Here is a 23629-nt window from a genome sequence, read left to right as displayed (position 1 = left end):
ACCTAGGGAAGCGTCGTAAGTGTTGATGTACTCAGAGGTCATGAACTGGTTGACCAAGGACGACTTGCCCACGCCAGACTCTCCCAGGAGCACCACCTGCAGGAGAAGAAAGAAGAGATTGTGAAGTAACGAAAGCAATACACGAGAAAGCCGATACGTATTGATCTGTAATATGAGCAATCATCATCGTATGATTTATCCATAAATTGGGTAAAGAACAATAACAGTTAAACATCGATCCTACTATCCAGGAGGCTGGACCATATCAGGGAACCAGGCAAGTATCTTGATAAAGTATCCATCATACGAGTGGGTCGTTTATCACCCACATACAGGAAAGAAATGATGAAGCTTCACTTGGGTTAATGCTCGTTTGGTGGTGTATATTTTTTAATGCTCGCTTGGTGGTGTATATAGATTAATGCTAGTTTGATGTACATGGTTTAATGATCGTTTGGTGGTGTGTATGGCTTGATGATCGTTTGGTGGTGTGTATCGTGACGACTGAACGACCTTACCCTGTACTTGGCGATCTCAAGAGACGACTCCGACGACACATACGACGACCCGCAGCACGACCCTTCGAACGGCGACCTCTCCCCGCTTCTGCCGCTGCGACTGGAGGGCCTGGGAGTGGAGAGCAGTGTTATGGAGGACTTGGAAGTGGAGGAAGGGGCTATGGAGGGCCTGGGAGTGAAGAGTAGGGTTAGGGAGGGCCTGGGAGTGGAGTGAATTGTTGCGGGACCTGCACGTGGAGTGGAGAATTACAGTAGGGGTGAAACAAGGGTAGAAGGTTATAGAGGTTATAGGAGTGTGGGTAGGGAGTTGAGGATATCTTGGGAGTGAAGGGGAGAGTTCCACAGATCATTGACTGGGATAAGGAGTTATGGAAGTCCTGGGAGTCGGGGAGAGTCATGGATGCTGCGAGTGTACAGTTGGTATGGGCAGAGAGAGAGGCGTGACAGAGGAAGGGGTGAGAGAGAACATTGATGTCCCCAGGAAATGGATGAAACCTTGAAGGAGAAGACTGGTTGATGAGGGAGCCAGTGAGGAGTGGAGGTGAGGCTGAGCAGATCTGAAGAGAGTGGAAGATGGCAGAAAAAGTGTCCTTGTGTCTGAAGACTGGACGAAGTGGAATGGCTTTCCACATAATGGGGGGAGGGGAATGACAGTATGTATGATAGAAGAGTAATCATTCCTGGCACTGTCGGCGATGACATACCACAAAAGAGTAACTAATTCTGTTAAATAGATCATCAAACCTCTCATAGGTGAAGCACAAATTGGGGTAAGAAGGGAAGAGGGTGTATATGAAAGATGGTTGCAGTTAGGACGGTACCGAGGAAACGTTTGTAGATAAATGTATATAGAATTTGTAGAGTTAGGAGAGGCATACATAGATTTAATGAGAAATGATCTCAGTAAGGTCTGACTCCATGTGCACAGAATGGAAGAGTGCATACTTGAGATTAAGCGGTCGTTCTGTATGGGTAAGTGGTTTGATATTCATGATGGGGCTGTGTTATGTCGCCATACGTTATCATTATTATTATTATCATTATTTCTTATGAGTCATATCGTAAGATGAGGGTTTAGTGGGATGACTGGTGTGCAACACTAAACCAGTGTGAGGGAGGATGGAAGCATGTGGTCGTGTACTACCTCAGTCAGCTGGGTAGCTGTAAGATATGGTAGGTCGCTTTAATGGGCGTCAGAGGAGGACGTTGAAAAGAAGTTACGAGTAAGACTAAAGCTCCCGTTCTTGAAATAGATTGGTGTTAGTGAGTCCGGGGTTATGGAGGACCTAAGAGTGGGTAGATCTGACTCATGAAAGGCAGTGAACTGGAGGAGGAGGAGGAGGTGGTATGGGTGTATCTTGGGGCAGGGAGGAGGTTATGAAAGGCTCGGGAGGTAGGGGACGGAATTTTGGTTGTCTGAGAGTCTGGAGATGAGAGATAGAAGGTATAAGACTTGTAGGAGAGTTATACAGGTCATGAGAGACAGCGAGGAAGTTATGGAGTGTTTTGTGAGTGATAGGGAGAGTTGTGGAGTATCGAGGAATAAGTAGGAAAGTTGAGAAGGGCCTGGGAGTGTGAAGGAGGGGGGATTAGGGGAAGGTTATGAAGGACCTTGTGGTATTGGGATGGGTCGCAGGATCTGGCACGAAGTTACGGAGATCCTGAGCGTTAAGGAGAAGAATAATGAAGGCCCTGGGAGCGAGGAGGAGCCCTGTAGGCCTGAGGGAGAGGGAAGCAGAGGTGCGGAGGGGCCTGAAGTGGGTGGAGAGTTCTAGAGGTCTTAGATGAGTGTGGGGTGGGGTGCGGGAAATCAAGGAGGGGGGAGGGAGTTATGTATAGGCCGGAAGCTAGGGAGAATTTAGCAGTGGGGAGAGGGGAATAGCTTGAGAGTTGGGGAAGGGGAGGGGGATAGAGGTTCTGGGAGAGATCGGTAACGTTATAGGGAGTTTCCAAGTGGGACGGAGAATTATTGGGGTGAGGGAGGATGGGGGAGGTGAGGTAGCGTTCTTCCCGTCCTGTTATGTGGGTACCTTCCAGTACCCACTCCCAGCGGCTGGAACAGCGCGGGGTGCTTACCGCACGGACGGAGAGTCTATAAAAGGCTTGAAAGTTGGGCGGGGAGTTATCGACAGCCTGGGAGTGGAAGAAATATTATGAAGGACCTTTGGAGTGGTGGGGAGAGTTGTGGCCTGACGATGGAGAGAGCCCGAGGGTCTTGGGAGTAAAGAGGAAGAGGCAGAAAGGCCACGATAGTGATCAGACGGACGTGGGAATAGCGAAAGGTTTATTCGTCGACTAAAAGGAAAAATATGGAGAGATCTTGGAGGGAAGTTATGGACGCCTTGTGTGTTAGAGGAGAGTATGTTCTGTGTGGCTGCGGTGGGAGAGCCATGGCGGTGCTGGGAGAGAAGGGGAAACTTGGAGTGCTTGGGTGTGGGGAAATAGCTGTGAAATGTCATTGTTAATTGAAATCATGTTACTGGGAGAAACCGCGTATGGGAGTGGTATGGGAGCAAGGGAGGTGGGGAGATTTGTTGAGTGGAGGGAGGTTAAGAGGGAGGGTTAAGGAGGACCTGGAAATAGTGGAGTAGGATACCCATGACGAGTCTGGTGTGGTGAGGTTCAGGGGGTAGAAAGAGTTTTCTTGAGGGCCTGTGTAATTACCTATTTGAACTGTACGGCTAGGAAGTTTGACGCTCGTATGTGTGTGTGTGTGTGTGTGTGTGTGTGTGTGTGTGTGTGTGTGTTTGTGTGTGTGTGACCGTCAGCATATGCATGAATCTCAAAAGTGTTTAGTACTTCACACAGAGGGTAATGCCCCTTTGGCTTAGCCCAGCACTTCATTCATGGGGTCTTGATTCCCATACTGCTCTTGTTACCTGTCTTTATTAGGGAGTCACGCCATATTTACATTCTCTTGACCTGGAACAAAGGGTAATTGTCTCCTTTTACGATTTATTTCATTTTCTCTTTGTGATGAAGATAATAATGACATATCACTGATCACTTTTGATGTATGATATGTGTAGAGGTGAGAGGCAAGGCTAGGGGGTGTCTGATGATAGTCATCTGTTATGTATTATGAGTTCTAATGTTATTGGGTTAGAAAAGATATTAGTGAAAATTTTAATTTTGATTTTAAGATATCTAAGAAAAATATCATCAAGGAAAAAATTACACTTAAGACTTTTTAGAAAAGAATTGATTAAATCTTAATCTATATCATTATCATTCTATAGAAAAACAAACAAACACTGATTTGAAAACAGAGCAGCACTCGCGGTGACCTGCTGTGGTGATGCTGACACTTGAACTGGCAAAATACGAACTGTTGTGGGCCGTGTATTTACCTGCCGTCCACAACAGACAACGTGCTCTCTGAGCCACTGTCCTCCGCATGCAAACTTGAGATGGACCTGAAAGTACACGATGATGCAGCGAAGCTCTACATGTATCATCACCACTGCTCTCATGCAGGCCCAACAGGAGAGAGAGAGAGAGAGAGAGAGAGAGAGAGAGAGAGAGAGAGAGAGAGAGAGAGAGAGAGAACGTTAATGAGTTAGTAAAAAATAATAACCAAGTCTGAGGCGAGATGTGCTAAGTGGGACGACATCTTAGCGGACGTTAGTAGAGACTCTAGGGGCAAATTATAGGTATATTTTAAGGACTAGAAGGACATTGGTTTATTCAGGAGGATGTGTACTGTCATATAGTTTAATCGGAAGTCATGTAGTTACTTAGGTTAGTCGTAATATATTTTTTTCCGAAAATTCAAAGAAATAGAACCCCGGGGGAGAGTAGAAGCACCTGGTTTATTTAGATAACTTGAGTTTACCAGTTGGAAACGGTAATCGTACTTGTATACGTCCACCAACAGTTGAGACGTTTGAGGTTTGTGTCTGGTATGGTTAAGGGAATTCTGGTTTCACTCAGTAAGTCGAGTGATCGTCTTGTGGTTCAGTCTACAGGCCATTGACGGGTTCTGTCTGCATGCCGTGGACGGGTTCTGTCTGCATGCCGTGGACGGGTTCTGTCTGCATGCCGTGGACGGGTTCTGTCTGCAGGTCTTGGAGAGGTAGCGTGTGAGATCTAGTCTGGGAAGGGTGGAGGTCCGTGTGGTATATGTTTGTGAATGGGAGGAAGGACTTCTGTTTATCAATTTAGGGTAACAGAAAAGGCAATTTAAAGTCGATTAAAATGTCATTGTTAATTGAAATCATGTTACTAGGAGTGATAGCAGCATCACGGGCTAATCTTAAAAGTTCATTAAAAAGCTTGTAAGCATTTAATAAGGTCGGTGGGGAATCTTTTAGGACGAAGGCAGTTACCAGTAATTGATAGGTCAGGCGCGGATTGAGGTGAAAAATGGCCCAAGTTGGAACGTGTTAATTTTTGACAGAATTCCCTGAACAGATTTTAATATTTGTTAGGTCTGAGTGTACATGATAATGTAGGCGATCACTAGAGAGAAGCTTAGACCATATGTATTATATTGGGTACTATCAACTCTTACTCGCGCTGCAGATGACATGGCAACACGAAAGTCAAAGATATTAAGACATTCATCTTACAGGAGCATCGTTGGAGGAAGGTGTGGCTTTGATGGTGAGGTGGTCAACATGACAGACACGGTCTGGATTGAGAAGCTGTCTGTGTGGTGCTGATGATGCATACATCATACGTCAGGAGGATTAATCAATTACTCATGCACATAGTCCCTTGCATATATATATATATATATATATATATATATATATATATATATATATATATATATATATATATATTATAGCAAATGGCTTCCCAAGTTGTTAAATCACTTCAAATAAGTTATTTATCCTTGCAGATCCCTTACTAATCAGCGTTGATGGCAGAGTTTATATATATATATATATATATATATATATATATATATATATATATTACAAGAGCAGATGTAACACAGGTTTATAAACATTGCCGTTTCCTGCTTTAGCGACGAAGCGCCAGGGTCAAACGAAGAAAGACAGCATCCGCTCACATCCATTCTGTAGCTGTCATGTGTAATGCATTAAAACCACAACTCCCATTCCATAACCAGTCCACAATGACCTTTCTGTGGTAAACTCTTAGTTCATATTTCCTTTTTATAAGTAACATGGGTTTTCGAACCGCAACATTGTCACTGAAATTGGATTTTGCTCATATGTATTTTGTAATATTCAAAAAATCTTGATTTTCTCATTAATTTACTGTATTTTGTTAATAAAATATACGACTTTCTGGACTCTTCTTATTCAATGGCTGTATGTGGAATTTACAAATAAATATCTCTTGTTATTCTGATGTTATTTCTGACATACTAACTTCCTCAATAAAACATGGTAGGAACCATGCCACAAACTATTAAAGGATCTCTGAACTGAAACTTCTTTTCCAGCGATAAATCGCGTTATCAATCCCAGAAGGAAGTGATTAATTATATCCAACTTCCAATACGGATATATCAGGCCTCGTTATTTTGATGGTAAAAAGAAAAAGTTTACGGAATTATCAACCCAATTGTAATAATGATAATGTTAATATTATTATTATTACTATTATTACTACTACTACTACTATCATTATTATTATAATGAAATTCTACGGATTCCGCAACCCATATTTCACTAGCCGAACCACAGAAAATCTACGGGATCCGCGACCCACGTTTCACTAACAATTTCACAAAAGTTCAGTATGTGTATGTAATCGCCGTCTCCCACGTGCCGGGGATACCTAAAGAAAGGGCCATATTTTGAACTCAATCCACAAGAAGTTTGGAAGTAAAAGTTTGAGTGTGAGGCAGCGGTACTTAAGGACACTCGAGGCAGATCTCCTGGGCTATTCTGGTTGGGACATGGTAAAACTATGTCTCTGAAACATGCAAAGAAACTACTTAATAATGCACCGAATATAAAAGAAACAATTCATAGATTACTAAGCCTGCAAATGCGAATAAAAAAAAACCTTGTATTATCATTATATTCTAAACTACAGTCATTATATGGTCACTGTAACATTAATCCTGGCATGATGATAGAACCGCAGATATTGGCAAACATTAAAAGACAACAGCAGGAGAGCATTGGCTAGCATGGCTGAGCAAGGAATGGGGGCGAAAATCATGCTGACAGACAAAACAAAAAAGTCATGCTCACTTGACATATAACATTGTAAGCATATGTGTCAGCCAAACCAAGCAGCGCCCTCCTCAACAACCCCGCCTGTACGGGAGTTATCAGAAGATAACAACAGTATCTGGATATCACATAAGAGGGTTATGGTGAGAGACTCAGGACACAAACACACACACACACACCACTTCTACCTTTACTGTGCGGGAGACTATTACTAAACAAGTGAAGGAATGTAGAGACAGTGACAAAATACTACTGTAATTTAACCAATGGTATTTTAGAAGTTAGATTTAGTGTTTTGTGACTTGGTGACACAAGTGAGTTACAGACACTGAGAGCCGATGCCAGACTCAGTCTGAGTGGGATGATTTGTGGTTTCTTATGTTCCTTGACGGAGACTGGAGACCATGAGAAAGACTTCTGCCCCTCTAGACGGGGTACGTGTTGCCTGAGTGCAGGTGCATCTCGGATAACTGAAGTGAAAATATCTACCAAGACTAATGGGAGTAACTAGTGGGTGAGCAGTGAGTTCTAATATACCATCCTACAGGGTAATGACACAGGTACTCTTTTTTTTTCTTTTTGCTTCCAGCAGTTCTTGGACACCTGTAGATCTGACAGTGAGGTAGAAATCACAAATGCCGCCGGACATATGTGTCATTTGGAAATGTCAAGGAAAAAAAAAAGAAATGGTATGAGGGTGATATAGGGAGATTGTAGTAACATACGCGATCCTGCCTGGAGTCACAGTTAATGGGAAATCCAAGCAAAAGGAACACATGAAGACTGGCCACACTGCTCGAGGGCTGAGCACTGCAAGCGACAATACCAGCAAGGGAGGGGAAGGAGTTGAACTGTCTACCACTACTGTCTCTTTATATCATACATTCTCATGTGTAGCATGGCGAGTCTAGTGTGTGTGGCTCAGGATTTGTTCTTTTTTTTTTTTTTTTAACCAAGGCTCGGGGCAGAGTGGGAGGAGGGAAGGTTTATAGTTAGACGGCCTGGTTAACATCTCTGGCTTTGACTGGGGAAGGGGGGGGGGGGGGGTGGAGCTGGCGGGCGACAGGTTGGACAAAAACACATACGAACACACTGACTACTAGAAAAACAACTGACCTGCTCGTCAACGTGTGAACGCTCAGATTGCTAGCAGACAACCTGGGTAGAAAATGGGAAGGTGTTAAACGAGTTCGTTAAGACACAGGTACAGACACCGAGCATTTTCAACCAGCCCAGCTGCCGACCGCACTCATCTTGACCTCTGATAGACCAGAAGAGCTATTGCCTGCATCACGGTAACTCGTTGAAGACGATAGTTCCGTGATAAAGAGAAACCTGTAAGTGCTGATGAAACCTGCATGGAAATGAAAATGTATGTAAAGGATGAGGCCCGAGTAAGTGGCTTGGGTGAGGTTTGTGTGAGTGGATAAGGTGATGTTGATGTGATTGGCTAGGGTGAAGTTCGTGTGAGTGGCTAGGGTGAGGTTCATGTGAGTGGCTAGGGTGAGGTTCATGTGAGTGGCTAGGGTGAGGTTCATATGAGTGGCTAGGGTGAGGTTCATGTGAGTGGCTAGGGTGAGGTTCATGTGAGTGGCTAGCGTGAGGTCCGTGTGAGTGGCTAGGGTGAGGTTCATGTGAGTGGCTAGGGTGAGGTTCATGTGAGTGGCTAGGATGAGGTTCATGTGATTGGCTAGGGTGAGGTGGTGTGAGTTACTAGGGTGAAGTACGAGTTAATTGCCAGGGTGAGACTCAGCATAGAGTCAGGAGGTGACATCTATTTTACCAGGGGTTGGCTGTTGTCCTGGTCGTACCCTGGGCTCTGGGAAACCACACACACAAACACATATACACAAACACACACACACACACACACGTGTTCTTTTCAAGGTGGGCTGAACTATCTCGGGAACCAGTAAACTGCCGCTGAAAATGACGTTATCACACTACAGTGAATTCTGTTTGGCCGTGGCTGATGATGACCTTGTGGAGACTCAACTTTTGAAGCAAGATGCAGGTGTTATAGAGTGTAGCGACATATTTGTTCATACAACAGGAAGACACGAAACTCAAGAACGCACGAAAAGCGGCATCGCACGAAACACGCATGGTCGTATTCTGCTAAATGTCTTTCGTAGTTTCAAATATTTCAAGTCCATGGAAAATAGCGTGATTGAGCAATAGCTTAATCACTATGTGTTAGTGAGTGTGAAGCAACATCGGTAAGTGAGGGAGAGTGATTGAATGAGTGAGTGAGTGAGTGAGAATGAGTGAATGAGGGAGGGTTAGTGCGTGAGAAGGGAGACAGGATGAGTAACTGTGATAATCATAGACGTGTGTGACACAGCTTTGTATGCATTCGAATTTGGATCCAGCATTACATTATCCTCGACGGAGTTCGCTGTCATCTCTTAGCGCTATCGAGGGAGGGAATCTAATTACATTTTCTTCCAGGGGTACGCATAGATGGAATACCCAGACTGGATTCCAGTCTCCTTCCAGTCGTGGGGGTTTTGTAACCTGATTGAGGCAGCGTCCGCTTCACGATTGAACCAGTATTTCACAAGATCACTCAGTGGACCCGAGGTCCTTAGTAATCCATAGAATTCATTACTCGTCATTGAATACGAAAATAAGGAAATAAGGAATCGGGACAATATACGATATGAATGATATGTACACGGTAGGTGTTTTTCATAGACCATAAAGAAAATATATAAGATTACATTAATATGATATAGAATCATAAAGCAGAAGATGGTTCATCCATCTTGATGAACCCATGGGCAAACAATTAACGAATCCCTCAGCAACCACGGACCAAACGATTAACGAATCCCTCAGCAACCACGGACCAAACGATTAACGAATCCCTCAGCAACCACGGACCAAACGATTGACGAATCCCTCAGCAACCACGGACCAAACGATTAACGAATCCCTCAGCAACCACGGACCAAACGATTAACGAATCCCTCAGCAACCACGGACCAAACGATTAACGAATCCCTCAGCAACCACGGACCAAACGATTAACGAATCCCTCAGCAACCACGGACCAAACGATTAACGAATCCCTCAGCAACCACAGACTAAACGATTAAAGAATCCCTCAGCAACCACGGACCAAACGATTAACGAATCCCTCAGCAACCACAGACTAAACGATTAACGAATCCCTCAGCACCCACAGACTGAACGATTAACGAATCCCTCAGCAACCACGCGGACCGAACGATAAATGAACAGTGAACTCAGTTCACCCACAGGAAACTCCAATAGACCCCACGACCAACTGTATCCTTCCCCTCGACCATAACTACACACCCAAATTGTTTCAACAGCTAATGGGTTACGAGAACCAAACACAGTGATGGGTATGTGGGGGGGTTGTGGCAGGGGGGGACTGTGGTAGGGGTGGTGGGAAGGGTGCTCACTGTGGCAGCACCGTCAAAGCGACGTTGAAGGCCACTACGTCAGGAAGAGGAAGGGGAAAAGGTAGCAAAGACGTTGTCTTAAGACGTTAGATGTTACGACGGGACGAGGTAGTGCGACACGGGTCACCAAGTAACACCAACAGTGACCGGTATTAAAAGTAACACTAGGAGAGACCGGTGTTACAACGTAACGCTAAGAGCTAACGGCGTCACAACGTAACACCTGGAGCTACCGGCGTCACAACGTTACAAGAAAGAAAGGAACAACAGGGTCACTTTCATGGTTACGACCAGGACGACGCTGAAGCTGAATCATTCACCAGAAAAATAATCTATTATCATCAATATTTTGATCAAAAGGAATAATTATCTACGTCACTATAACTCCATGACGTAACAAATGGAACGCTTTATGTCACCAACACACACACACACATACACACACACACACACACACACACACACACACACACACACACACACACACTAAAAGGAATTCTGAGGTCTTCATATTATCTCTCAGTAACAGACAATGAACAGCAAGTCTCAGTCGAGTGACGTAACGTAACACCGCAGCAACGAAACGCACTTTGAGGGAAACAGTAGCGCCCCCCTCCCCCCCAACCACCACCCACACACACATAGGGATAAAGAATTCCATCACAAAAGACTTAATGTGAGGCTCCCGTGGTGAAGTGGGGGAGGCGGTCGATTAACTTGGAGTGTACGGCTGGTGAGCCACGTGACCAACCTAGTATCAGGATGAGGGAAGGATGAGGGAGGGGTGGTGAGGGGTGAAATGAGGGAAGGGTGGGTGAGGGGAGGGAGATGAGGGAAGGGTGCCGGGGGATGAAGGGAAGGGTGGAGGAAGGACCGACACAAACATCTGGTTCTGTTGACCAGAAATCCGTCAACATAAAACCAATTTCCTCAAACATTTTCCCGCTCGCTTACACGAATATCACAACGGCTTCGTCTGCAGCTCCCGAGGAAAGCTAAACCCCTCGTTCTCCACAACCGTAGATAAATCACGCACGAAATACGTATATGTGACTTGGATTTCTCAATATTTTGTTCGACATTTTGTAGAAATTCGACGAGACGTCAAAAACGAACAAGGCCACTTCTCTTTTCTACATAGATTGAGATACGATAGGACGTGAGTACGATTCACTGGACGGATGGGAGTGCGGCAGCAAAGGAAGGGACAAGCAGGAGCTGGGAATTTTCTGACACTCCAGACACGGTGTTTCGACTTTACGTTCTAAACGCGTGTCAAGCGCAAAGATTCCTAACCTGTGCTTGTCTTGCCTTTGTTACCGTACTCCCACAATAAGCTGTATAACTGTGGGGAAAGCAGGGATACTCAAAAACACACAATAAAAGATTCTGTCCAAGCCAGACAGACAGCCCAGTGATTAGTGGAAAGAGAGGTGCAGGAAGTACTGTGTTTAACTTCGAAGTGCTGATTGTATTTTATACTTCTACTTTTTAAAGTCTTTATATAAGTGCACGTGAGTGAAGGTGGTGTTAGTTAAGTGATTACATAAAGTGTTCTTGTGCAATGTTACGTCTGTGCCAAGTGCCTCATTTTACTGGTGCTTTAATGTCTTTAGTTTCTTGACCACGACCCCTTGAGCTCGACAGTACAACCCTTGGCTTATGAACGTCAGAGTCCAGGACATTATAATCCAAGGGTCGTACCGTAGGACTCATGGGTCGTCAGATCGTGCTAAGGCAGTTCATTGAGAAAACGTAGATTTGGAACACATTACCTTCTCGCTAAGTACGACCCGAGCCAGCTGACGGACGACTTCCGTCTTCACACAGCACGCACGTCAACCCAAGACAATGGTCAAGCGGTACATCAGTACGATCTCACTGGTACTTAATTCTAACAAAAGACACTAAAGTCTACTCCAACAAATTAATCAACAATTCTAGACTCTAATCACAATGCTCAGACTACTTCATCTAAAACATAAATAGTCTGTGAGCAGGAAAGGATATGAACGAGTTTAATCTAAACTATAATTAATGAGGTACAAATAATATAATTAGAAGTGCGTTCAATATAACAACAGTAATGAGTCAATGAGTATTTTCTGTCCCTCATACTAAATGATTAAACTGAAAATAAATTATACACGGAATAATGAGCTTGTTAGCATTTGAGGAGCGCCATTATTGAATGCCTTTCGTTAACTATGCCTTCTGGTCTGTGGCGTCAGTTAGTGCCCTTAGTTCGAAACAAATAAATCAATACATCTAATTACAAAGCCTTTGATTAAATCCTTTACTTTACAGTCACAGTTCTTGACCTTAATTCATAACCACAATTGGTGGCCTTAATCATAAGCTTTGAGCAGCGCACCTAGGTTGTAGACACTGTCAATGCCTTTACTGAAACTCTTTGACTAGCGCTTAGCTCGTTACCAGTGTTAATGACCTTGCTCCCTAATTACAATCACTGCAGTGCATTTACTTCCTATACAAAATCAGTGCTTTAGTCAAAAGCCATCTTAATCAGTGCTTTTCTTTCGTAGCCCAAGTTAGTTTCCTTAGTTAAAACCATTTGATCAGAACCCTAGCTCGTGTCTCGGTACCAAGGGCGTGAGGACCCACCTGGGGCTGGAGTGTTGGCGCGGCGATCCCCCAGTGCCTGGGGGCTCTGACAGCTGCCTCCTGAAGGAGAAACGTACGTGGCCAAGACGTTAGTTGCATTATGTTAGCACTACCGATTGTACTATGTGTATGTAGGGCGTGGGATGACGGATTTGTGTAGGGTTAACTGTGTTACCTCGCCCCTGTCTGGGGGAGGACTTAGTGTGTCATCTGGTATGTGTGTGGGGGCCACTTATGTTACCTGGCGCGTATGTTGGGGCTACCTGTGTTACATGGTGAGTACGTTGGGGCTACCAGTATTACATGATGAGTATGTTGGGGCTACCTGTGTTAGATGGTGAGTATGTTGGGGCTACCTGTGTTGCATGGTGAGTACGTTGGGGCTACCTGTGTTGCATGGTGAGTACGTTGGGGCTACCTGTGTTACATGGTGAGTACATTGGGGCTACCTGTGTTACACGATGTGGTAATGATAGTTTCTTATCTTACCTGGTGTGTTTGTGGGGGGGGGGGGGGGGGTGTAACCTGTTTTACCTGGTGTGTTTGTGGTGGTTTGTTGTCTTATCTTGTGTATCTGGGGGCAACCCGTTTTACCTGGTGTGTTTGTGGGGGCTACTAGTGTCAACTGGTGTGTGTGGGACTACCTCTAACATCTAACGTGCGAGCTTAGCTGGCTCTGTAACTGCTGTACAGGGAGAGTTACTCCCGTCTCTTCAGTCAATACAATAACTAACATGGACGTCTGTCACTCTAATTCATTTGACCCTGCAAATCTTAAGCTACTGTACCTAAAGAAAATGGAGCTTCTCTTACAAATTGAAATACCCATTATATGTGATAAGATATGCAAATAAAGCATCTCTTAAATGCATTCTGACGGACTCCATTCCTTTTTGAGACCTTAATTTTCTCACTCAGTATGGTACTTGTGCACTAACTATTCTTTCGAAACCTTGGGAAAAATTAAGGTGTGAAGGTTTTGAATTATCAACAAAACAAAGTGGTTATGTCTTATGACGTAGCCACTAACATACATATATATATATGCTTGAAGAAATACTATGTGCAACGGTATAAGTGTCTACTGAAGTAGAATTTCAAAACCCATGCGTGGGGTGTACGGGACCCATGCGTGGGACGTGCTAGACCCGTGACTGGGGCGTGCGAGACCCACGACTGGGGCGTGCATGACCCATGCGCGGGGTGTGCAAGGACCCATGATTAGGGAGTGAATGCCCCACGACTGGGGCGTGCATGACCCATGCGTGGGGAGTACGGAACCCATGTGTGGGACGTGCTGGACCCATGCCTGGAGAGTGTGTGGATGCTCAAGCTGACCAACCTTGGTGACAAACGCTGAGTCGCGGGTTCGAAGCTCAGTGAGTGCTGCCGCCTCTCGCCACTACCAGGAAGGAAGAAAATGTTAATAAAGGGAACAGGGAGTCGCTCTTTGGAAGGGCAACTCTTGTGTGCAGGTGGGACAACATAGTGCTTTCCTCGGATTCTTTTGTGAGGGTGGGTGGGGGTTGGGGTGCTTGCCTTAATATTAGTATATATTTTTTTCACGCATTTTTTAATTTCAGATAATCATAACAAATGATGTCATATCAATATTTCACCATGGATAAGCTAATTATAATCATGCAGTTATTAACTCTCACAGTTAATTATTTACAGGTTAGTGTAGAAGTATCAATAGATTTTGCTGGCTCATGACGGGTTATGATGGTTGTGAGGGGAGAGCGAAAGGTATTGTACCATTTGTAGTAGACAGTGGAGGGTGTCATGCAGAGGGGAGGGGAGGGGTGACCTGGTCCAGTCTGAGTCATGAACTATGCCATGCAGGGGATGATCTGGTCCAGTCTGAGTCATGACCTATGCCATGCAGGGGATGACCTGGTCCAGTCTGAGTCATAACCTTGACCTATGTCATGCAGGAAGTGACCTGGTCCAGTCTGAGTCATGATCTATGCCATGGAGGGGGTGACCTGGTCCAGTATGAGTGATGACCTGTGTCATCATGCTCAAAAATCCTACCGTCGTGCTCAAGGGACGTCAAGTCATGCTCAAGGATCGTCCCGTCATGCCTAAGGATCGTACTGTCGTGTCGTACCGTCATGCTCAAGAATCGCACCCTCCCGTCGTGTTCAAGGGTCGTACCGTCGTGCTCAATGATCGTACCATAATGCTCAGGGGGAGCTAACCACCTGTGTTTTCAAGTCATACAGTCATCTACGCCTCACGTCAATACAGGAGTTCATGTGGGCTTCATGGTCGAGTTTACAGAGTGCTGGGGTCATCCCGCCCATGCAGAATGTCTGGGAATAATGTGTTGCTCTTTGCAACACATTTTTGTATCACAATCCAATTCCTCAAAATACCAGAAGGATGATAGAACCCATATAGAGAACATTAGGGAAATGTCTATCATGAACACTAATCATTCACCTTCCTCTGGTCGCTCCCTATCCCATCTCATCACAAAGAAGGATTTTTCCCTCTAGCTTCCCTCACGATAATTGTAATGAGGCTCTGAAATGGTCACACGAGGCCCACATCACGTCATTATCCTCATCAAAAAAAGGTGTAAGAAGCGGGTGACTGGGATTCCTCCCTTCCTGTATTTCTTTCCAAAAGAAGGAACAGAGCAAGGAGCCAAGTGAGGATTTTTCTTTCTTAGGCTCAGTCATCTATCCTTGATACTACCTCGCTCACGCGAGAAATGGCGAACATGTATGGAATATACATGAAGAAAACATGCATTGTGGAAACGCTTTACTTAGTGTTTTGCTTAACTTCCGTGACCTGTGCTGGGAAGGTACTATATAGTGACATGCATTCTGGTAAGGACTGGAAGGCCTCATATTTGTGAAGTAGTCCGGGGAAGACAGGTGCAAGGTGAGGGTAACAGTTGTGAGGTAGACCCCAGGTTATGAAGCAACCCATGAATGACATATCATGGGGTAACCTTTGGGTGAGAAATGTGAGGGCGACAGATGTGAGGCAGTTCTCAGGTTATGAGGCAACACAAGGATGACAGGTGCCTAGTGAAGACATGAGGTGCGCATCAACCTAAAGAGGACAGGCGCTTCGTGAGGGTGACAGATGTGCAGTGGATACCATGTTATGAGGCAGTTCATGAGGGACAGGTGACTGGTGAAGGTGACATTTGGTATCGAACCCATTCTATGAGGGGACCTAAGGATGACTAGTGCTCTATGAGGGTGACAGATGCGTGTCGTCCCAAAGGACAGATGTTTGGTGAAGTTAGTATGACAGATGCCAGAAGACAACAGGGGGCCACCATGTGCACTACATGTACTCGTCGCGGACTCCCACAGCACGTGGTAAGCCCCAGGGTCGTGCCTTGCCGTGCAGCCGTGCAACGTGCACTCGAGATCACTTCATCCTGTGTGCACCAGCAGCGTGCCTCTCACAGACGCCCGAGAAGAAGAGGCGTCTGTGTCTCCTCCTGTCGGCAATTCTACCTCTGTAAATGATACTTATACATATGAAATCTCTCGTGAGTAAACCTGTTTTAGGTTTACGAAACTGTGAGGCAGTGAGGAGGGGAAGGAGACACGCTGCTTGGTGAGACGAAGGGTGAAGAGCGCCCCACCTGTGGCCAAGGGAGGATCCGAGCCTGGAGAGCCTCGGGTAGGGAGACACAGGCCTGGGAGACGTGTGCCTGGGAGATACAGGGGTGTGGGAGGGTGAGCGTGGGAGGGAGGGGGAGTATCCGGATGAGGGGGATCCCTCCACTGTGCGAGACAACCTGTGGATGGAGGCAACATAATGTGACGCTCACGTGCCTGTATTGCCTACCTTAGTCTTGCTTACAACTAGATAGTTTTATATATATATATATATATATATATATATATATATATATATATATATATATATATATATATATATATATATATATATATATAGTAAACGTATAGACACGTTTAGTCAGCAGAGATCTTTTAAAATAAACCATACATACGTATATCTCACTCCTCAACACATTACAGGTTCAGGTCAGTGTTGAACTCATCCCTCAGAACTCAAGAAAATCAGTTGTGGGCGAGATTCAGTCACTTCTAACTCATCGATTTCTACGGTCAGCTCTTCATGTCACACTGTGCGCCAGTGAACGTGTACCCAACTCAGTCAGTTTATAGGTCAACTTCTCTAAAGGTCAGATAACGTAAGAGTTACGTCTCAACCGACGTCTCTCCGGGGAAAGGTTACCTCATTAGTACAGAAGTCCTGTGATAAGGTCATCTTATATCAGGGAACGAGTCATGAGGCAAGCGGAGGATTATGTCAAGCTTTGCTAAGGTCAACCTTTCGTTAAGTGAATTCAACCTCACTTGTCGGAGTGAACGCGTCTTAAAAATTACTATGCACATCTAAGGCCAAGACCTTCATAAGGTCAACAACCCTTAAAAACCTGTCACTAGGTCAACCAGTGGTAACATCAACCTGGGCGACTGTGGTAATGTACCAAAGTCCAGCTATGCTGAGGTAAAGCTAACAGAAGAGACTTAGCTCAGCTCGAGAAAGGAAGGTCAAGAAGAATTTATAGGCTCTATATGTTCCAATACCTGACTCCCCTCGAGAACGTGTGGTGCAGGTATATGTGTCCCACAGGCCATACACTGGGAGGAACCTCTGTAAGAGTGTGGCTGAAATGGAGCTCATTAGTCAGTGTCCTTGAGCACACTATGTTCCATTTTAAACGTCTTGGTTTTAAATGAAGTTTTGTTGCTTCTTAGGACTCGCGTTAAACAGCTAAACGTAATCTCTGACGTAATGTGTCTTATTTTCACTTTCCAGAGGCGATTGTGCACATACCTCTTCACGGTGAAGTGAAGTGAAGGTTCTGCATATATATATATATATATATATATATATATATATATATATATATATATATATATATATATATATATATATATATACATATTCCTTTGAGTTACTTAGATTCTCGAAAGTTTATTTAATGAGTAGCTATATATGAATTATACAGTTAACGTAATCAAATATCAGCGACTACAATACAAATGTCAAATCTTAAGTCTTCTAACTCCTTGAACACGAAGGTACGACCATTGGGTATGATGGACGGGCCAATGACCTGCCCCAGGTTAAAGACCAAGCCATTATTCATGTGGATCGTACCGTCATACAGAAAGGTCGTACCGTCGTGCTCAAGGATCGTACCGATGAGCCGAAGTGGCTAAAACCCAAACATCAACAGCAACAAATAACATATACACAGTCTACGAAACAATGATACACACACAGCTGAAGACCCCTCGAATCCTCCCTCCCTCGTTTTATTACTGATATCTGTAAGTGAACGACACAATCCCAGGGAGGTCGAGGGTGTCTCACGTGTACAGTCTATGGTTCCATAAGTCTACTGTGGTGGCGGCAGCAGCAGCAGCAGTACTGCTACCACCATCAGGAGACCTGGGAACTGATACGAACATACAGGCAAGCAGGCAGGCAGGCAGGCAGGGAGGGAGGTACGTACTGTGTGTGGGGTGTGTCCACAGTGAGGATGGTGGACATGTAGCTGGAACGACGACTGAAGTGACGCCACGGCAACACACAGGAGGTAACCACGTCATCACCATGGCAACACACAGGTGGGTACCCACATCAACACCATGGAAACACACAGGAGGGCAACCACAACAACACGAAACAAAGAAAGAGAAAAACATAACAACACAATAAAGACTGACAATGTACAGCCCACGAATGGATCTTTGAACTTTACTATACAAGTGGCATCCTTCTTTAATGATCTCCAAGTTCCATTCATGAACTTCGCTACTCTAACTCAAGGGCGATGCGAATATGTTTTAAAATCTAACTATTTAGAAAAGGATTTATGGGAAGTTCCAACAACAGTTTAAGTAGCAGGCGGGAGGGTCTTAATTATATTCAGTAAAATCATAATTAAATAGAAAATACAGTCCTGAAATTCTGTAGCGTAGGTTATTTCATGAAAGATAATGGGAGGTGGTGTGAGTTAGAAAATGGAGGAATGATTTTATGTTTCACATGTACAGACTGTGATGATGGAACAGCCGTGCGTATGGTGATAATCCAGACGGTTGGCTGAGGGGAGCATAGAGTAGGGGAGAAGGCTGAGGGGAGCTTAGAAAAGGGAAGAAAGCTGATGGAAGCTTAGCTGAGGTAGAGAAGGCCGAGGAGAGCCTAGCAGAAGTGGAGAAGGCTGAAGGATAGCTTAGCGGAGGTGAGAGAGCTGGCGGGAGCTTCGTGGTCGGTTGGAACACCGAGGAAATTTCCCGACGAGGCAGAAGAGACGCCTCTGGGAGCGTGAATGAGTTCAGCCGGAGAGGAGCTTCCTGGAGGAGAGGGAACACTGAGTAAACGCTCAGTAAAGGAGGGCTTCTGCGAAGGAGGAATTCCCCAGCAGGTCAGGTGACCTGGTCAATGAGAAGTATTTCAGTGGAATGAGAGGGAGATTTTTGGTAATGAGGAAGATTTTTGTGATGGACTGTGACACAACGAGGGTCGAGGGGTATTAGCAGGCGAGGGGAATTGGCAGTTTAGAAAACGGGGAAGGGGCAGTTAAGGGACGGGTAAGGGGCAGTTAAGAGACGGGGAAGGGTAGGTGGGGAGGACAGCAGAGGCAGATTGGAAGGCGAGTCAAAGGCAGTTTGGAAGACGGATGGGAGTGTGGAGGGGGAGTTTAGGGGGATGGTAGGGAACGGTTCAGAAGATGGGTGCGATAGGCAGTTTAGGGGTAAGGTAAGGAACAGTTCAGAGGGTTGGGGCAGTTTAGAAGAAGAGCAAGGAACAGTTTGGTAGGAGGACAGGAGCAGTTTAAATAGAGACGGTTTACAATGCATGTAGCACGAACACATCTGTGTTGAGGGCATTGTTTACTTGACGAGAGGTGAGGCATCTGCCGCAGGTGAGGTGTGTCTTGATGCGGGTGTGCTAATGAGAAGCACCTCATATGAGGCGAAGGAAAACATATCTAATTGGATCTTAATGGCATTCAAGACTGAGGAGTAATTTACGGTAAGATAAACATGTAATGATATTAGTTGATTATTTAGGAGTAATATGTAGCACTTAATCAGGGGTGTGTATGTACCAGCTATTGATCTGACGAGAAGGAAGGTTTATGTTAATCTCTTCATCCTGATGATATGACCCTATGACCTCTAGGCACGTTGGTGCGGCCCTGAGGTACGATGATGGTCTGACCTGACCAAAGGCCAGGGCATCATACCCAAGGGTCGTACCGTCCTGCTTAAGGGGTGAAGAAACTTCAGGGTCTAAGATAACTAGTTTATGTACACGAGTAATATTAAAAGTTTGCCCATATACATACATATATATATATATATATATATATATATATATATATATATATATATATATATATATATATATATATATATATATCCGCTGCCCAAGTGCTACACCTATACAATTAAACCGTAAGACATGCACTCACATACTTACTAGATACAAGGGAATGACACACACACAAAAAAATCAGATCACAAAATTAAACTGATGGAAACATTATACCATCAAAGAATTCCATGAAATCTAAAAAAATCACTTAAATGAAAATACACTCAACCATATCTCTAATCATCCAAAACATATCTATACATAACTATGTCATTCTATGGTACAGAGAGCTAACTCAAGCAGGGTCTAAGCACGAAGGGGTCAGGTTTTTGGCCAGGCTATCTTACCCAAGGGTGGTTTCCTCATGCACAAGGGGCGTAGCGTTGTGCTCAAGCCGTTCTATCAAAATCCCCTAACTCATAACCAGCAGAGGGTCGTCTACCAGGCAACTGATGACTGTAACTTACCGTCCAGGGCAACTGTGGTGTACGGGCAGGCCATACATTACCTTTTAAAGTTTAGTACAAATGACATTCAACTTTGTGAGCGACTGATTCACAGTGACCTTCTCTACATCCAGGGTGTATAGACAGACCTATCTCAAGAATAGATGGGTCTATCTTATATACAGATAGGCCTATCTTATGAAGAGATAGGCCTGTCCTATGAATAGATAGGCCTATCTTTTATAAAGATAGGTCCTAGTTAAGTACAGATAGGCCTATGTTATGTCGAGATAGGCCTATAGCTACCACCCTTACTACCACTTGCACCATAACTTAAACTAGCACCATAACTTCCACTGGTAACACAGCCTCCGTCATCAACGTAACCCTCATGTACACTGTAACGCTCAGTGACATCACGTACCGTTGATGACACTGCTGATGTCCTGACACTAACGTTCATGCCATCACTGATGACCTGGCACTGCTCATGATGCCCTAACACTACCGTTGATGCTACTATTAATGACCTGACGCTAGTTCTGTTGTCAATACTTGTGACCTGATGCTACAATTGATGCAACTAGCCAAACACTACGGTTGACACCACTAGTTGATGGCGTGGCACTACTACTGATGCCGCTATTGACGAACTGATACTACCGCTGACGTCACTAATGATGACCTTACACTTCCTCCACTGAGGCCACTATTGATGACCTGACACCCCCAGTGACGCAAGAGGAAGCCACTAACCTGTTGTTCGGGGTGGGCGTCGTCTCCTCGGAGGAAGAGCGGAGGGAGAGCTCTGAGAGAGTGGGCACGAAGGAGGGCCTAGTGAGAGGAGAAAGAGAGAGGGAAAAAGGAAAGAGAGAAAGAGTGAGACACATATACACATATAACATCAGAGTGAGAAAGATCATGCTATCGGGGTTTACTGACAACAAATACAGTCACAAACAAAACATAAACAATAACATGCACAGACACCGACCCCCTCGTGCATGACGATATACGACCCTTGGGTATGACCGGCCTGACTTTTGGCCTGAACCTTTACCGGGCAGGTCAAAGGCCAGGTCGTCATACCCAAGGTTTGTACCTTCGTGCTCGAAGGTCGTACCGTCGTGCTTAGGGAGTTATACCGTCGTGTTCAATCGGTTATATTATATTCATCAACGTAACAACAAAGGAAAAGTATTACTGTTAGTTGTAAATGACAGTTTTGTTCACTGTTGAAAAACTGACTGAAGAGGATGGTAATGTACACATATAATACATCTAACAGCACATGAGAACCTGTCATATATATTTATACAGAGCTGTAAAAGATCTGGAACTCAGTCGCTACATCAGAGTCGTGTGTAGCTTTGTGTTCTGTGTAACACGAGTCGGAAGTCTTTCAAGAGAAAACAACACAACATAGTTGCAAGGTCTGGCAGGCGACAGCTTCCGCTTGTTTGTAGTATTACCGTAGAGTCGTTTCACCCCACCAGGGGGTCGAAGTTCACCTTATCACGACCGAATATCCTGCCCTTGACCTCGTGACCGAAAGACGTTATCAACGCGGCTGGACTGCTCGAGGTCTCGTGGCAGTGACTGGCAACCACGAGACCAGACGACACTCGATAGCAGTAATGTCAACAGAGCAGCCAGAGAACGTCATCCCATTACAACTGGAGGACACAAGTGTTCCACGAGGCTGGCGTGTTCCAGGAGGCTGACATGTTCCAGGAGGTTCCAGAGGGCTGCCATATTCTAGGATGCTGGAATGTTCCAGGACCCTGGAATGCTCCAGGAGGCTGCAATGTTCCAGGTGCTGAGGTTTAGATGGATTTTTCCACATCCGCGTCTGTCTATCAAGACCTGCAGCTGTCTCACCTCGTCTACCTCTTCCACCCTCTCTCCTTCCCGTCCTAATTCCATTCCGTTTTTTGGCCTATCCCTCTCTCTTCTAAATCCTTCCTCTTGCCTCTATTCCACTCATCCACTTCCTCCAATCCGTTCCCTATAAACCCCTTCACTCCCACCTTCCTACCCTCTTTAGGGACTGATATCACTTCCAGTAAATAACTGGAAAATAAAAGAGCAAAGGAAGGTTTCCGGTACTTCAGCGAACCGTTCATTTTCCTCCGGCAACAGGAATCTTGAATTCCTGGAATGACCGTCTTCATGCCGGCCCTCTCCAGTATGGTGAGCCTACGTGTGTATACACTTGTTGTAAAACTCACGTTGAAGGTCAAATACCAAACTTTGTATGCCAAGACGCGCCATATCTTTACTTTAAAAGCTCTTTACTGTCAGTTCTGGCTCGTCTACTATTCACGGTAAGAGGTGGAACTCTTCGTCTGCTATCACGGCGATTTTTATTGCTTGATTTACCTAAAGACTTCCGACGTATCTGCTCTCTCTCTCTCTCTCTCTCTCTCTCTCTCTCTCTCTCTCTCTCTCTCTCTCTCTCTCTCTCGTCTCCTCCTCTAAGGAGAATATTGCCGAGTGATTTACATAATTGTAATTAGTAGTTCTTGAGACTCATTTTTAAACAGTTTACCTCTGCGTCGGGAAACACACTCAGACTATAAGTTCCCTCGACATTCATTCTCATCTGCGTCTCACGACCTTAATGATCTTTCTCAAATATATGTTTTACAATCCCTTCTTTTTCTCCTCCATCATTACCCCTCAGGAGGTGACCTGTGATATATATATATATATATATATATATATATATATATATATATATATATATATATATAGAGAGAGAGAGAGAGAGAGAGAGAGAGAGATGTGTTCTGGTTAGGGGAAGGTGACGGCTCGCTGGCAGCTCTGGTCAAGGTGACCTGTCAACCTCTCCTGCAGCCCAGGTGAGTGATGGTGATGTGGGAGGCCCCAGCCACGCACCTGACCCTCTCATGTCCCTCCACTAACAACACCTAACCTCTCTCTCTCTCTCTCTCTCTCTCTCTCTCTCTCTCTCTCTCTCTCTCTCTCTCTCTCTCTCTCTCTCTCTCTCTCTCCATCCTATTATATCCTACAATTTCCTT

The 23629-nt window shown here is 44.9% G+C and overlaps 1 protein-coding gene across 17 annotated transcripts in view; it reads right to left on the bottom strand.

The window, feature by feature from the left end:
* Positions 1–23629, bottom strand: part of LOC139765891 (GTP-binding protein REM 1-like) — a 67947-nt gene that overhangs the window by 7440 nt on the left and 36878 nt on the right. Inside the window, exons 4-12 of one of the 17 annotated variants that reach the window (XM_071693797.1) lie at positions 21342–21419; positions 18269–18322; positions 16358–16513; positions 14081–14140; positions 12739–12798; positions 11889–11933; positions 3869–3934; positions 519–627; positions 3–96 (exon numbers count right to left, since the gene is read on the bottom strand). In XM_071693797.1, coding sequence (XP_071549898.1) covers positions 3–96; positions 519–627; positions 3869–3934; positions 11889–11933; positions 12739–12798; positions 14081–14140; positions 16358–16513; positions 18269–18322; positions 21342–21419 — 722 coding nt within the window. Of the gene's footprint in view, positions 1–2; positions 97–518; positions 628–3868; positions 3935–7795; positions 7838–11888; positions 11934–12738; positions 12799–14080; positions 14141–16357; positions 16514–18268; positions 18323–21341; positions 21420–23629 lie in introns of all 17 variants that reach the window. The other 16 variants (XM_071693798.1, XM_071693799.1, XM_071693800.1 and 13 more) reach the window with 16 other exon arrangements.

Source organism: Panulirus ornatus, chromosome 56 (assembly GCF_036320965.1).
Source record: "Panulirus ornatus isolate Po-2019 chromosome 56, ASM3632096v1, whole genome shotgun sequence".
In the NCBI taxonomy this organism is placed as follows: Eukaryota; Metazoa; Arthropoda; class Malacostraca; order Decapoda; family Palinuridae; genus Panulirus; species Panulirus ornatus.
This window is presented reverse-complemented; position numbering and strand designations above follow the sequence as displayed.